The following is a 17,820-nucleotide window of genomic DNA, read 5'->3' as shown; positions in this document are numbered from 1 at the left end:
TAAGTTTTAATGAAAAAAAATTAATAATCTGACATTGACACAATTTAGAAATATTTAGATTAATTAGGATAAATGAAATAAATTTTAGTTCCTTCTTTTTATGCATTTTCAGTGTGTCTACTGGACAGTTTCAGATTGTATATGTGGATTCTGGTTGATGTTGGCTACATCAGGAGAATTGCAGAACTTAAGAACATAATTACAAAGACTTAAGGCCAAAATATCTGTTTGTGAACTACAAATGTCTCAAACAAAACATGATACATTTGTAATTGAAATATGTTGACCTTAATGCAATAGAGAATTTCCATTAATGTCTAATGTGTATCAACTGAGGTAAAAGAAAATAACTAACAGGGGCTGTGAACAACATTGTCAAATTTTAATAATAATTTTGAAAACGTAAGTCTTAGCCAGGTAGAGTTGGAGCACACCTTTAGTCCCAGCACTTAGGAGGAAGAGGCAGGTAGATCTCTGTGAGTTCAAGACCAGCCTGGTCTACAATACCTAGTTCCATGACAAGCTCCAAAGCCACAGATAAACTCTGTCTCAAAAACCAACAAAACAAACAAACAAACAAATAAAAAACAAAAAAATAAAAACACAAAACAAAAACAAAACATAAGACTTTAGTGCTTTAAATAAACTAGAACAGCAATGTTAGTAAACACGATAAAATAATAAAGCAAATAGACCATTGAAAGTGAATAAACAAATAAAGAGGAGAAAAGAATTAGATGTCTTGTTCATATGGTGCTATATTTCCAAAGCTAAGTCAACTGTTCTTCCTGTCGATGAACTGAGCTACCCAAAAGAGCATACCATGTCCTAAATACTCCTGTCTGCCCAAATTAGCAGATCCACAAAGTGATAGCCAGTCTTCATTTCTGACAAAACAAGCACTACTGAGAACATTTACCTCTTTTGAGCACACAGAAGAAACCATCCCAATCTAAGCACTCTTCTTCAATTATTTCTTTTTACTTTTTGATATTAAAATATAATTACTCTCTTCTCTTCCTCCATTCAATCCTCCCTGTATACCCATCCTGATTCTTTTTTCAAATCCATGGCCTTTTTCTTCATTAATCATTGCTACATCCAAATGTGTGTGTCCTGCTCAGTCTGTTTACTGTTACATGTATTTATTTTTATAGTTCATCATTTAGTATTAGTTCACCAAATTTATTAACCTCCCTTCTTGAGATTCTGGACCATCTTACCCTTGGGCAGCCCCATCTAGAGGCAGCCTATAGGAATAGGTAGTGGAAGGAAAGCATCACTAGTTTGATGCCGGATGGCTGTCCCTCAGAGCTCATGGGAGAATGGACCCTGGGAAGCTAAGTATAGGTTTGAACGTTTTCTATTTCAAAGCCCTCAAGGCATGACAAAGCACTTGCACAGTAGAACCTAATTTTCATAATTGTTCCCAAAATGGAGGCCTATAAGAGAAATTATTTGTAAACGAGATGTTAAGAATGTAATTGATTTTATGATGGCTGGTTAGGTGGTTTACTGGTAAAGACACATGAGGATGAACCAAAGAACCCAAGTGTTGAAGGGAGATGTCATTCTGTAAATATGTTTCTCTTATTGGTTAATGAATAAAGCACGGTTGGCCAATAGGAAAGCAGGATAGGTGGGGCTCGGAGGAGAGAGGAGTAGTAGGGAGGAGAGTCAACATGGAGAGACTTGAGGGAGAAGAACACCAGCCCCTCTCTCTAGTAAGATAAGACCATGTGGAAGTATTATATTAATAGCAATGGGTTAGTATTTAAAACAAAGCTAGCCGATAAGAAACTAGTAAGTGGCCAATAAAGTATGGTGCCTTGGATCAGGCAGTAGACTGTAAGTTGTTCTCTCTGTCCTCTACCTGCCATGCTTGCATGTGCATAGACATACACAAACACACTAAAGAAATAAACCTATGAAAGTTAAGAATAAGAATGAATTACTGTTTGAATTTAAACTGAAATTCATCAACCCTAGAAATGCTTTCAGAAATATGGTTTTCTGTGCCTTCTTTTCTCTTGGCATTCATTATTCACAAATGGCCATCCTCCCATTGTATAGACTCACACAAAACTGAAAATGGACCATTATGTTATATAAATGAAGGACTCATTTAATAATTTAATTCCCTAAATAAAAACATGTATTAACTAAAAGGCAATGTTCTTAAGGGAATAAGTGGATGTTTTTCTAATTCACTGCAGATTGGTCTAAAATCTCAGCTTGTGACTCTTCTAAATATCTTTTCTCTGAAAATACACACATTCTGAGCTGTGTTCAACCAACTGTTTTAGTCAATACAACATAGAGTTTCAAAACAACAACAACAAAGGCAAATATGTATGCACATTCCTTGTTAATAGGAGTTAAGATGGTGCCATATTTCATGGGGAAACTCACTAATGAAATACTCTTATACTGAAAAGAAATAATATATCCTTCTTAAAGATTATTTTCATATAAACTAAAAAAGAAAACTAAAGAACTGTAGCATAATTAAATAACATAAAATCACTACATCTCTTTGTCAGAAATAATTGCTGCTAATTATGTTACCATAAAGAATCATTTTAATGGCTTATGTCTATCAGAGGTTGTTGAATATTCACCAAGATAAAATGAGTATTCTATACAAGATGCCATTTTCCAAAGATCAAGCAGAATAATCCAAAATCTATGACACAAAAGTTAATATCTCTTGGAATGTTTCATCTCAGGGCATTCCTTTGTGCTATAAAAATTTAGAAATCACTTCTGAGATATTGTTTCACCTTTGCTTTATTTTTTTTAGAGTATATCAATGGTCCTCATGCCACTTACTGGTCCTAGAGATGTGTAGGTAGGGGGAGCATTCAGGAGATATTCACCTGGGTAATATCCAGCCTCACATGATCACAGCAAAGTTCAAAATCTCTCACTTCACCTCATTTTTTTGACAGGAGCTACACACCTGTAATTTGATTTAAAACCAACTGGATATTAAAATGCAAAATTAATTAAATGTCATCTTGTGTTCCTTTACCACTTGTCTTTAAAAAATAATCTTAAACTGAATCTAAAAAAATTAAACCCTGCAGCTTATTTTACATGTAAGTGAATAAGCTATTTTTCTCTGATATTGTACCTATCTGACTTCAGGGATCAGTATTTACTACCATTTTCATGTCCCTTAATATTAAACACAGAGCAAGTATCTGAAGAACACATACACTAAGATCATGGCGATGCAGAAATCACTCATGAGTTTTAATCAGTTATATCTCTCATGCATGGTAGTTTTCAGATAGGAAACAATTGTATCTAGATATCCAGGGAGATTTCTTCCTTTGCTAATGGAGCACATTCTGGTTATCTTTAAAAAGTTCTATCCTCATTTACAAGGAATATAAAATACACCTTTTACATGTAGTTGCCAACCTTTTCACTATGTCCCTATTCCTTATTCCCTGAGCACCTACCCTAGGAAAAGCACAGTGGATTCAATTACAGGGTTATTGAAGACATTTTGTTATGCATGAGAGATTAGAAAAACCGGCAAGATATGGGAATTATATTTTAATTTGGGTAGTAGGACTTCTACCTCCTGCAACTGTTAATGCACATAATACCAGCATGAAGAACAGACTACCTGGGATGTTGGAGCAGAGGGAAGGCAAGAGCCAACTTGATCTAAAGGATCTCTGACAGTATGATAACTTAGTCCTGATGACTGAGACATTGTGAGAATGAAATAAGTAAAAGCTGCACAGACAGCAGGATACATGTCCTGTCTTAAGTGGGTGACATTTCTTTAAAAGCCCACTGAAACAGTGATGGTTTGGCCATTTAGATCTTAAATGTCTATATGCTAAAAGGCTTGTCACCTGAATGTGGTGTCACTAGGAAGTAGCACTATCTTCAGGAGGTAAGGCTTAGTAGAAGGAAGTTAGTACACTTCTAAAGATCCATGGTGGAAGGAGAGATTGAGTCAACTTCATGTCTTGTCCCCTGCCTTGACCAGACACACATGGCAACACAGGTCATACACACCCATTCTCCTCACACACACACAATAAAACAGTAAAATTAATAATTTGTAAAAATGAAATAACACAATTGAATGCAATACAACCACATATTTTTCTGTCATGACTAATTGCTTCTAATTATAGTAATAGGGTGTGTCACTGAAGAGAATATTAGTATTTTGTTCCCTCCTTCTTTCTTTGATACCTAGGTTCTACAAGCTAGCTTCTTTTTTAGTCTGTTCTCTCCTCGGTGATATTGGCTCACTATAGGGGGACCAAATAACAACACCAAGAAAACATGAATGGAAAATTTCAAGATGAAATGTCAACATATGTTGTCACCATAACAGAAAAATGTCCTATATAGTAGGCCACCTCTGCTAATAAGAAGAGCAATATTCTTTGTCATGCTTGAAAACTGCAGTATTAACAAACAAACAAACAAAAGAAAGTAAACAAAACCCCATGGAATGAACCCCAGTAATTGTGTTAAACATTGACAGACAAGAACTAGAGAAGAATTAAAGAAAAACAGAACCCTGTTTTTTTTTTTTTTTTTTTTTTTAAGGTTTTCTGACTGTTTTTGATGTGTGATAGAATTGCATGTGAGTTTGGAACTGGATGATCTGGGTCATATGGAAGACCCCAGATGAGGGAACAATGGTAGCAGTGGGGCTCAAAAAAGACACTAGCATAACTCTGTCTTTAAAAAACATGGATTGGGACAATGCAGAACAAAAAGACAATGACAAAGGGGTAACGCCCAAATGTTTACAGAGTAGATTGTACAATGGAAGCCTTAAGAAAAGGAGAGAAGAATAAAAGAGCTGAATGAGCTTGCAAATGAGATGCAGTCTGTTTCAAACCCAAATGAATGAAAGGGAGAGAAGGGTGCCAGGCCCTTAAACTGGAGTAGGGAGGGACTATAGAAGGAAGTAAAACATAATTAAAAAGCCCAACAAAACTTCAATCCTCAGGATATTTGCAAGTTCTTCTGTGCTTGGAACACAGAATGAGCTCTCTTAGATGAAAACTAATCCCTTCAGTTTTTTTTTTTTTTTAGTGTATTTTTTATTTCTTTTCTTTTTTTATTTTACATATCAATCCCATTTCCCTCTCCATCCTTTCCTCCCTCCCTTTCTCTCTCTCCCTCCCAAGCCTCCCAACCACCCTCCCATCCCTTCCCCCTCCTTTGACTCCACTTGTAGGGTGATGCTTTCCAGTAGGGGTCATCTAAATCTGTAAAGTCATTTGGAGTAGGGACTAGGCCTACCCTCCTGCCTCTAGGTTAAGGGAGTATCCCTCCATGGGGAATGTGCTCCCAAAGTCCTTTTGTACACTTAGGGATACATCTTGGTTCCACTGTCAGAGGTCCCTTAAACTGCTCAGGCCTTCTAACAGAGACCTATGTTGAGGGGGTCTGAGTTGGTCCAATGCTGGTTTCCCAGCTATCAGTCTGGAGGCCCATTACTCTTCCTTGTTCAAGTCAGCTGTCTCTGTGGGTTTCTGTGGCTTGGTCTTGACCTCTTTGCTCATAACTCCTTCCTGTCTTCACATTTAAAGGCAGCAGTAATGTAGTTTCTTAGACTTAATTTTTTTCCCGAGATATGTAGGATAGGTAAAGGGAACTGGCCATAATCTTTATGATATCTGAAGGTTTCTGTCCCATGCTACCTTCAACATTCAGCTCTTGGTTCACCCATCCACTGGAACTCCTTCCCTTGTATTCATACTTCTGAAGATGATGCTGCCCATTCAGTCACAGCTCCATCTTGCTTTTGCTGGTGGGGAGTCTATTGTTCTGCATTTCTTCTACCTGCTTTTGTTTTTTTTTTTTTTTTTTTTCCAAATCATTAACTTCTAGTTCATTTAAAACTATTTTGGAATATTTTATTCTGACTGTACATCTTTACCTTTTTAAAGATGTAATTAAACCCAATCTTTTTAAAACTGTAAAGAAACTCAACCAAATCTTACAGTGATCTACAAAATGATGTTGTTCCTGATTCTCTTTCTCTATATTTCACCTCCACAAACAGAATTAGAGGTGAATTCTTTTCAAAGTATTCCATTGCTTTTTCACAATTACATGTATCAAAATCTGTGTTCACATCAACACTAAATCTCAGTCCTCCATTAATATTATGAACTGGAAAGATGACAGATTGAGTCTGTTTTTTTTTTTCTACTTTTGTGACCAAGTGACACTTTATAGATATGTTTGGAGTTCATGAGTGAACAAGTGAATTGATTAGTTAAGAGAGTGATTTCTGCCCTGCAAATGAGCCTAATTGCTTGCTGCATATATCACTGACTGTGAAAATGGTGACAAGTCACTAGATTCAGGCCCCAGGAAAGTCTTGCCCAGGGGTAAGGGAATCTACATTATGTTATTACTTTCAAAACTGTAGATCTTAATAAATAATAAATTTATAAGCCATGTGCTTCACTTACTGTCAGTATTTAAATATTTTTTGCAAATTAGTAAAACATAATACTAGCCAGGCAGTGGTGGCATATGCCTTTAATCCCAGCACTCAGGAGGCAGAAACAGGAGGATCTCTGTGAGTTTGAGACCACTCTGGTCTACAAGAGCTAGTACCAGAACAGGCTTCAAAGCCACAGAGAAAAACCAAACTAAAAAAAAAAAAAACAAAAAAAAAAACATAATGCATTCTTTTAAGATAGGTCAGAACCTAACTGTGGTTATATTGGTTAATAAAATACAATAAGATTAAGAAGTCATCAGTATATCTTTTATTTACTAGATTCTAAAATAAAATTGATAATACTGAGACAAAAAATTCTTCAAAATAGTAATTTAAATGTTTATCCATAATGTTGGTTTGATTAATATCATCATTAAAACATTGAAAAATTTGATAAAATCTCTGTTGGTGTGTATAAACGAAGATATCTAATATCCCAGAAGATACAAAGACTCAGTTGGTCCCTAGTAAACCTTACTGTGATTATTATTGTTGTTGCTACAGTTACTAATATAAACTAGTTGTCAACATAAAATAAAGAAACCTCTAATTCCACACACATCAGCCACATTGAGTTGGAGAGATTCAATATACATGGATACAAAAAGAATGCCAAGCTAGAGCACATAAAATTTTCTAGAATTCAATGAAAGTTTTGCTAATGTAGAAGACACACCTGGTATTGGCAAGCTAGTGATATATGTCTAGGGGTCACTTATTTAGGGAGCCTTTTTAGAGCATCTTGTCTAGAATATGCTCATCTTTATTTCACTTGTCATTTCTCTAGAACCCAGGTATAACTCAAAATTGAACAAAAACTAAGTTGCTGTCTAGTGAATAACATTTGCTGATCACCATTAACTTACTGTCATCCTTCTCATTTCTTAATGCATCAACTATAATATTTATAAAACCCTCAACAACGAACAGAAGTCTATGCAGAACACTGTCTAGTTTACAGTGACTACATCAACAGACATACCTGGAATATGTCTTATAAAAATTTTCCTAATATCTACATTAACTGAAAATTAACAGTCTGTCATTTCTGAAGTATGCCATCTGGGTGTAGCTGCCTGTTTTACTAAGCTACAACAAACACATTGGAGATAGTATGCAGAATAAAAATAGCAAACACATAGTTTATTACACAAGGTTTTTTTTTTTTTTTCAAAAATAAAAAATTTCTCTCCTCTAGGGTGCTCATCTTAGCACTCAATAAAAATTGATTACTACCTACATTTTCCTAATGCCTAGTTGAAACAACGGTTATGTTACGGAAGAAATCTATGGAATGTCATAAATCTCATTTTTCTGAATTGCATTTTAGGTTTTGCTTTTATAAGAATAATCACTGGATTTTGTCTAAACTTTGGTGATGACACTGCAAAAATCTGAGTATTAATGCTATGTTTTGACTTTATTGAAAATTGATAGAAAAGCTACATACTGACCATAGTTTTACATTTCTAATAACACATTTTCACAAAATTCAAGTATTACTCCATGTTACAAAAAATAAAATGAAGCTAATATAATAAATTTCTCTCTAGTGTAATATGAGAAATGTGTATCATTTATTTATTATATATGTTACCTTTTTATGACAGTGTCGATTAGACATGTAATATCTGATCCTTTAAAATGTTTTTTGAATAATAAGACATACTATTCTTTTAAAGTATATAATTATCCAAATATAAATTACAACATACATCCTGTCTTGTTCATCACAAATTACTTCAGTTTTTCAAGGTTAAACAATAAAGGAAATGACATTTTGTCTTTCAGTAAAACTCTGGGTCTTGTCCAAAGATTAGGAATCAGTGAGCTAGAGAGCAGAAAAATTTCCTTTGCATGACCCAAGAACACACTTGGACACATAATAGGAAATTATCAACATATACAATTTGCAATGTGATTATGTATCATTTTTACACATTAGGTGTTTTCATTATTTTGGTTTTAGAGATTTGTTTTTAATTGAGGCATTTAGGAGTGAAAAATGAAATTAGAGCATTTCCCACACTTAAGAAAACAAACAAACAAACAAAAAAAAAACAAAAAAACAAACAAAAAAAAAAGAAAAAAGAAAAAAAGAAAAAAAACAAGAACCAAAGTGTAATTTTGGAAAATGGTCTACTTTTTTTTTTTTAATTTTTGAGACTACAGCAAAATTACAATATTCTATTCTTCCTTTCTTCCTAAAAAACCTCTCATATGCCCTTCTTGTTCAAATTCATGACCAATCTTCCATTAATTATTGTTCCATTCAAATGTGTGAATGCATTTTACAAGTCTACCACATATTTAGTGAGTTCCCTTGAGCTGAATCTCCTAGAATCCAAAGACAGATCCTATTCATCATGTCCTCATCAGCCTATCAGACACATTTTGTTTCTATTCTTTTAACATTCAGGTGTGTGTGTGTAGTGTGTGTGTGTGTGCGTGTGTGTGCGTGTGCGCGTGTGTGTGTGTGTGTGGGGGGTGTATTGCTTTTAAAGCAGAAAATAATTTAGACATTATAACAATAAAGTATAATATTACTATTTTATTAACTTACATTTCCATTAATCAAACTCTTTAAAATGACAAGAATACTTGGTAAAAAAAAAAAAAAAAAAAAAAGGGCACCATCAATGTGAGGTATATGAATTTCTTTATAAAACCAGAGGAAAGCTTAAAAAGGGATTCTAAAAACAAAAGAACCAAGTCAAGCATGGCTTCTTGGTAGCAGCATTTCCTTGGGTGAGCTCTGTTTGCTAAAGACAAGCAGAGGATGAGGTTCCTTTAAAGGATGCTTCCAGACTCAGCAGAAAAAAATGGAAAGGCTATTTTAGTTAGCCATGCTGTTTAGGAGATAAAAGACTTGTGGTCAGAAATAGATAGAGATATATAGTAAGGACAGATTCATATGAAGAAAACCTCTAAATGATTGGTAGTATGTTTAAAAAATATACATAGGCTTAGGAGACAAAAGTTAAATAGGATAAAGTTATTTTAAAAAAAGAAGAAAAAATAGAGTAGCTGGGTGTGTTGGTTTAATCCAACACTTGGGTTGCAGAGGCAATCAGATCTCTGTAATTTCAAGGCCAGGCTAAATTACAGAGCAGGCAAAAGTACTCAGAGAAGCCCTATCTCAAAAAATGAGAAAATGAAAGTAAAAGAAATGAGTAATCATGATAAAATTAAAGCCACATAAAGATGGAAAGTACATAGAGAGTCTTGATACTGTATGTTATTGTGTTGTCTTTAAATTGTTTGATTGCTGAGCAAAGAACAACACCTAACAGATATTTGATTATCAATGCTGCTGGATTAGTCCAACCTATACATTTTGAAAATGCTTTGACTTCAAATTTTAAGTCTAAGACCAGGTTACTTTGGAAAGAAGTTCTGCTTTTGTTGCCATCAAGAAGGCAAAGCTGTGAATTCCTTCTAGATTAACATGGATTGATCAAGCAAGACCCCCTGAAACAGTGGCCCAGGTTATCCAACATCCAAAAACAGCTGATACGATGCAGTCTCATAGATCACTACAGCCATGATTTGGCCAGGTCTGGGTTTTCTCTGGATACCTTTGGTATTGATAGCACCCCCCCAAACAACAGGAATCAGTTTGAAGTAAATGGTGCCCAAATTCCCAAATATCATCTATAAGTGCTTGTTTTGATTTAAATGGGGTTTGTTATAAATGGTTAATGATTACAGCCAGTCTCTTTATAAAACAAAAAAAAAGGAGGAATATGATATAGAAATGAATATTTGGCATTGGTATGGATTTTGGTTTATTAATACATATTTAAGGTTAATTTTGTTAGAGGTATATTTTTCCTCTTGTTTAGGTATTATGCTTTTAAAGCTCATTTTAAAGCTTATATAAGTTACATATAAGTACAAATTATAGTCTCCATAATAGTAAAACCTTACAGTTATGTTAGTTAGGTTTTCTACATATACAAAGATATATTTGAGATAGATAGATATTCTTTAGAACTTTTAAGGGCCTACAGAATACAGCATTTAAAATGGTATGGGGTTTTTCATGATAAACACAATTGCTCCTAGCAACACCAGTTACTTAAGAGAGGAAGATGAGCATTAAAGAAAATCATTATGGAGTTTGCCTTCAGTATGTCAAGACTAGCCATTTAGCAATGAACTGCTTTTAACAGGACTGTTTGAATGTATATTATATAAACTGGACATGCAGGACCCACAGGAAAGTGACTGCTGAATTTGAAAAAACAAGATGGGACAGTCGTCCTGCGTGGTTCCTGCTTCATGGAAGAGGCTGCCAAACATTCTGGAAGATACAGAGAAAATTGACTGACAAATTACTAATACAGGTAGAAAGTTTAAAATTTCCTGCTTTGATAAGAAGTCTGCCAGATACACTACGGCCTATGGGCTTACGATGCATGCTGCAATATTACAGAGGAACTTTGAATGACTGTCCAGGCAATGAGATGTCTCTGTCAGTTCTAGAGTTTATATATTATCCTTCTGAGTTCTTTGATGGTATTGAAGACAGATAGTTATAGTTACAGTTTTCCTTATTTATGATGAAAGATAAGTTACATATAAGAATTTATAAGTATATAAGTACATGACAGGATATTTTCTATAATTATAACAAAATTGATGGATCAAATATTGTTAACTATAGGTGTTACTTGATAATGGTTTTATTATATATAATTTTACTATGTTAAAGTTAAAACCTTTCTTTTTATTTTGACAGAAAAGAGGAGATGGTGGGGGCTGTCCTTCTGTATATGTTTCTCTTATTGGTTGATGAATAAAACACTGCTTGGCCAAAAAAGGCAGGAAGGTAGGTTGATATGAAGAAAATTATGGGAAAGGTAGGCAGGGAGATGCTGCAAAGGGCCACCATGTAGACCACAAAGGAGTAAGAGAACTCTTCTCTTGTAAGATAAGACCATATGGAAATACTTAGATTAATAGAAATTGGTTAATAATTAAGACACGGCTAGCCAGTAAGAAGCTCTAGTCATTGGCCAACAGTTTAATAATAAAGTATCTGTGTGATTATTTGGGACTGAGAAGCAGTAGCAGGGACTTGGCAGGACAAGAAAACTCCACAACAGTTATGCCTACTTTTTGTTCCTCACAAAAATGCTTATTGTAAAATCGAATGTTATCTGTGACTATTGGTCACACTAAAGCAATAGACATTTATGTGAATTCTTTTGTATTTTAAGCACCAATAACCTAGTTATAAGAATCACCAAATCTTATTAACAAAGCTGAACAGAATAAGTTAAGAAATATTGTTTTAAACTATTTAGATTTTGTGTCATTATAAACCAATTGTAATTCTTTACTATAAGTAGACATAATTTACTTCATTATTTTTCACTCTGATGGATTATGTTAAATCTTTATTACAAATTAAAATATTGTATCAGATCTCTTACCAAAATCTGTTGATTTTCAGACAAATTTGGAACTAATGAATCCTGGAAATTTTATTCCTGCTGTCCAGCTTTCATAATATTAGCAACTCTATATAAACTACTGGAGTAGAATAATAATGATCACTCAATCATACCTACCTAACAGTTCTGCAAAGAACGGGAATGATTGGCCTGGGAAAATATGTTCACTGGTGCAAAAGCTTTGTGAATATCTTGAAAGTAGCAACTACTTTGTCACTGAACTTAAGGGTCTGATATACAAGATGAAATCCATACTTTGCACCATTTTTTATTAGAACCTATAACTAGACAGTTCATAAACCACAGTATAGAAGCTACTACTATTGTGACGCTAAAAGACATAGTTAACACCTCCTAATAGTGTATCATTGAACCCATAGATCATCACATATCTCAAGAGTAGTCAGAAATGTCCCTTTGTATAGTTGATGGAGACTAATAATTGACTAAGATTCAGTGTATAAGACTACAGAATACTCAGATCTAAAGGGAATATATACCACATCTCAAGGATCATTGCAGAAGTAGGTGGACAAAATAATGTAAGATCTGGGCTGATGAATAATTTCAAAAGAACCAAGGGAATATTTTCTCCTTGACCCAAAGGGCAACTACACATGTAAGCTCACAGTGGTCATGAGAACATAAATCCTGGTAAATCCCTAACAACAGCAAATCCCATCATGGAGAGATAAGATGACTACAGTGTCCCCACACACAAGATACAGAGATACTGGCAACTGTTAGCTATTGTAAGGGGGAAAGACAGCTTTTTCTAAGAGTGTATCACTGGTTTAGGCAACCATACACAGTGGAAGACAACACATCCAGGAATAATGAAACAACATAAATTGGTTTTGAGGCATTAAATAAGAACAAGTGAAGAAGGGCCACAAGTTATATGGGTAGAGAAGGGGCTGGGTTGAAAAAGTGTTAGAGAATGAATATGATCAGAAGAACTTTGCATGAAAGTCTCAATTAATTACATTGAAAAATTAAAACTATATCGACTAGAACAAAGAATTGCACAGCTACTTCTAGCAGGTCATACAAGACAAAGGTAGCTCATAAAATTTCCATGAGATAGCAAATTTTATACATAACTAAGTTAAGCATAGTGACATTGAATATTTCTTTTCACACTAAAAGTAACATAAATTTATCCTAAATTTAGAATAGTCTAAACTTGCTGTAATATTAAATTTCTTATTGTATTTGTTTCATTTTATGAGATTTATGAGATTTAAGGATTCATTATTATTTGAATGGTACATATTTTCAAAAATATTTGAATGTGCTACATCTTACAGAGTGAACTATTTATTTCATCACATTTTCAATTTTTGCCAATAAAAATATACGTTTGCACAAGGTACAATCAAATACCCACATAGATTGTTTTCTCCTATACAAACATAAACAAAATACCTTTAAAGTAACCAAGTTAATAAATTTTAGTATCCATAAGGTAAAAGACTAAAATGTAACCAAATAATAATTACTGTATACTCAAATCCAAGATCTAGAGAATAGTGACTTAAACTACAGGTGCTAAATGAGGCAGAAACAAAGCACCTTTAAATCACACCTGGATGAATATAACACTGAAAGCATCCTTGAGTTCAAGTCTGGATGTTTAGAGTCTGATACACAGTCACCAGGAGTTGCTAGTTGCCTCTGAGACAGTGAATGGAGAAGCAGAGTGCTGCTTCTTCCCTCTTTCTGTTGTCAACCTTACTGGCATATATTGTTCTCAGCACATAGCTGTTTACTTCAGAGCGCAAAGCTATGTCAAGTGTTGAAAAAGAGTATTTGCCACTCCTCCAAAGGATACCACAGAACACTCTTAGTTCAGGAAGTTTTGCCAAACATCAAATTTCTGAATAGACTGACAGACTTAGTTTTTCCTCCATGCTAGTCCTTATTTGTAATGAACAAAACAATTTTTTTCCACACAAAATTTGACTATAGAACCTTAGGCACTAGATCGTTATGTAGGCATGTGAATTTTTTAAAACAGGACAAAAAAATATGAAAAATTTAAGTGACAATATTTTCACCTGTTCCAAACACTGGTTTGTCTGCCAGTAGCCATTGGTAGACAGAACTATACTTAGCCAGTTACCACTGGCTTCCCAAATTCATCTTCACAACAAACACCAGAATCAAAAGACAGAAGAGAACTTTCTCTGATATAAGATTAAGAAAAACAAACAAACAAAAAAACAAAAAAAAAAACTTATCTTATATCCAATTTTTAACATTTACCCCACAGCAAACTTGACCAGCATTATTTTGAAACCCACAACTAAGAATCCTTGGCTTACCTTGTTGCTAGATAAGTACTCGCAATGAATAGCTCAAATGTCTACAACCCTCTTTTTCATACCTCAGCATGATGAGAGTTGTTCTGGTTTAGTGTGACATTTGTGTGAAGGATGCTGTAATAAATGTTCCCGCAATTTCTTTTTCTTAGATTATCTCATTTTAATACATTCCCATCTGTTTTATTTTGAAAAACACTGGCCAAAATCCAAATTCTACAGTTAATACTTTAAAATATATGTTAGAGAAGTGGTTCTCTACATTCCTAATACTGTGACCCTTAGATACAGTTCATCATGTTGGAGTGAGCCCAACCATAAAATTAGCTTTTGTTGCTTCTTCAGAACTGTAATTTTGCTACTTCTTTGAACCATAATTTATTCCAGTGGTAAGAAAGGTTTGGGTAAATAGGTGTGCCCCATGGGTTAAGAACCATTGCTTTATACTATGTAACTAACACATTTTGGTTATTTTTTCATGTTAAAAGTTTAATAAAAAGCAGTCTCAGACTGAATATGATTTTTGTTGAAGGCATAAAGGACCCAATTAATGGTTGATCCTCAGGATTCCAACAGAGCAGATGGAACCAAGAAAATCCCATCCTCCATGTCAGCGCAGCAGACACTTAAGCAGACCATGTGATGAGTGAGTTCTTCCCTTTTTACCTGCTTATTTGTTATGCTCTAACGCAATCACATTGTGATTTTTAAAGACAAGATGTAAGCATGCACGTAGGATTGAAATGGGATCAACGTGAAGTCCTTATTTATGACACACCATAATAGAGGAAAGTACATTTTGCAAAGGAATCAGGAAGGAGTGGGCAATGTTTCCATTAAGTTAATCTCAAAGTTCATCATAGGAAATTGTACTATGATTTAACTAATTATTAGATAGATTATGTATGGTGGAGCTACAAGCACTAACTCCACACTTCTCATTTATTTTGGATTTTTCTGTCTACAAACATTTCATTTCACAGGATTTTCAACTGGAGAAATTTGGGAAAATTTGTGAGAATAAGAGCTATTAAAATGACTGAGTTATAGTATAATATATAAATACTATAAAATAAAGATATTAAGGCATTAAAAGCCTTCATTTGAAAAGGTTTTGTAAGAATAAAATAAGAAGATTAAGATACTTATGTGTAATTATGAACATTTCTTTCTTTACCTTCTAATAAGCCATGTTTTCAGTGTTTGGAAGCATATCTGAAGTCAACAAAATGATTCTGAATAGTTCATGACTATACACTCTGATTGACAACACGTACTTGAGCAGTGGGCTGCAGAGATGTGTTCTACCTAACTGATAAAGTATGCCCTTCATATCAACCACTTGACTCCATCAACACCATGAAAAAAAATATATGTATGATATTAAAAATGGTATGAAATAGTGTATGATTCTATATTTTCTCTAAATTTAGAGAATTTTCCAAATTAAGTCATTCAATAAAAATATACTGAAAGAAAACATTCTTAATTATTATGGAACAACAACAACAAAATAAAAAAAATAAGAGAAGGGAAACCCCTATATGGCAATAGTAAACAGTAACTTCTCCACCTTAGTCCATTTACAGTTCTCAAAGGAAGTGTAAAGCTGCATCTAAGAGCAAAGACCTCAAGCATATTTTTAACAGTGTGCAAAAGAAAACAGGAGAAGTAAATATTTGTTCAAAAACTTGTTTTCTCTTGTTTTTGAAGTCTTTGTCATTTTTACCTTTCATGTTTCTGTATAGTAAAACCAGGAAATACAGCTCACCATCAACAAACACCTCCATTACTTTTCTGCTGCAAATGTAAAAATTTCCCAAGTTGCCTTTACTTAATATGTGAACATTTATTAATTCATAAAATTTTTCAAAATTTTAGGTTCAGAAAAACTTATCAGGATGCACAAAAGAAAGCCAAATAAAACTCTGACAACTTTATGATGACTGGAGAAAGAAGTAAGAGATGTCTTACCAAGTACCCCAAGCCGATAATTGACTGTGATGACGATCACATTGCCATAGCTTGCCAAGACACTTCCATCATATAGATTTCCAGTGCCTTCCATGTAAGAGCCACCATGGATGTATACCATCACTGGCTTGGGACCCCCACTGTCCCGAATATCTGCAAAACAAATAGTTGGCAATTACTCTTACCCCAACAACACACATAAGCATAAGGAAATACAGTATATTTTCATGTTAAGGACAGGGTTGTGTGATTCTATTGCCTTTAAATTGCTGTTTCTCTTAAAGTGTTTCTTAAGCAATTCATAGTAAGAACTATTGCAGAGAAAACAACAGGCACCCATTATTTTCTGTTTAAAACGTTGTTTTCAGGAAATGGACATGGTATTCACATTATGATGTAAGAACAATGGATCATCTCTACTGAGAGTCAAGGAATCTGCCCCTCACCCTATTTACTGTAGAGCTTTGTATCAAATACAACATGATTACATTAAGTATTTTTGTGCTCTCATTTGTGAATATAATTATGCCATTGTATTATTCATTTCAGAGTTTAATTTTACTGCTAAGTACTGTCAAATGATTGTTTAGGAGGTAAAATTATTTGCATCTGAGCACCTATTGTTGATACATTTATGGGAATGTCATTTAAATGATGTTTTTAGAAAAGTAATGAAGTTCACTCATCCAACCCAAATATAGACTTTGGGAGAAAAAAAAATGACAAAGTTGTATTTACACCACTTCCTGTAGCTAATGTTGTCTTCTAAGACCCACTTCGATGTCGTGTTTTGAACCATGTAGATGTGAGATAATCACCATAGAATGACAAAATGTAGGGTGATATTAATATGGTTTTCACCCATTATCAATTTTAGTCATTTTGTTTTGCTAAGATACACTGAAGACAACTATGAGCTACTCAATAAGGATGCAGAAATATCATATGAAAAGTGATTTTATCACTATTAAAAATGTAGTAATTTTGTTGAAAAGGTTAACCTGTGTGTTGATTCAGTCGCAAACATTACATTATAAAATATGGCTATAAATAAAACATTACTGCTTTATAGCAAGTTGTCACCCTTTATACCCATAAGCAACATGGTATGTAGTATATTATTTTTAACACTGGTTTGAAAAGGTGATTGAAAGATATAGTTTAACTTTTGTACTTTACATATATACTCAGGCTAAATTCTCCTAGAAACATCCAGTTCTGATAGCAGTGTTTCTTACAAACACAAGATACAACTCACAGGGAGAATTGGCGAAGATTTAGTGACTATTTTGCCCTCCCCTTAAACAGAATTACAGATGTAAATGCCTCATACCTTATTTTTTTTTCTGCTCTCTACTGTGAAAGACTAAATTCTTTGAATGGCAACTCATTTTTCAGATCAAAAATTGCAGCTTCTCTTGTTTATTCAGACATCCAACTAGAGGAAATGGCTTGAGACATATTATGGAGCCTTTTATTTGTTTGTTTGTTTGTTTTAGATAACCAGTGTTTTTAAGAATTGCTATTTTATAGTTTCTTCATATTTTTATAA

The 17,820-nt window shown here is 33.9% G+C and overlaps 1 protein-coding gene across 8 annotated transcripts in view; it reads right to left on the bottom strand.

Moving 5' to 3' along the window:
* Nlgn1 (neuroligin 1) overlaps positions 1 to 17,820 on the bottom strand; it is an 884,178-nt gene that overhangs the window by 441,310 nt on the left and 425,048 nt on the right. For all 8 annotated transcript variants that reach the window (XM_051185907.1, XM_051185906.1, XM_051185908.1 and 5 more), the window contains one exon: positions 16,269 to 16,421. In XM_051185907.1, coding sequence (XP_051041864.1) covers positions 16,269 to 16,421 — 153 coding nt within the window. The remainder of the gene's footprint in view (positions 1 to 16,268; positions 16,422 to 17,820) is intronic.

This window comes from Phodopus roborovskii, unplaced genomic scaffold (assembly GCF_943737965.1).
Source record: "Phodopus roborovskii unplaced genomic scaffold, PHOROB, whole genome shotgun sequence".
NCBI lineage: Eukaryota > Metazoa > Chordata > Mammalia > Rodentia > Cricetidae > Phodopus > Phodopus roborovskii.
Note: the sequence above shows the minus strand (reverse complement) of the source record. Positions and strands in the feature narration are given on the sequence as shown.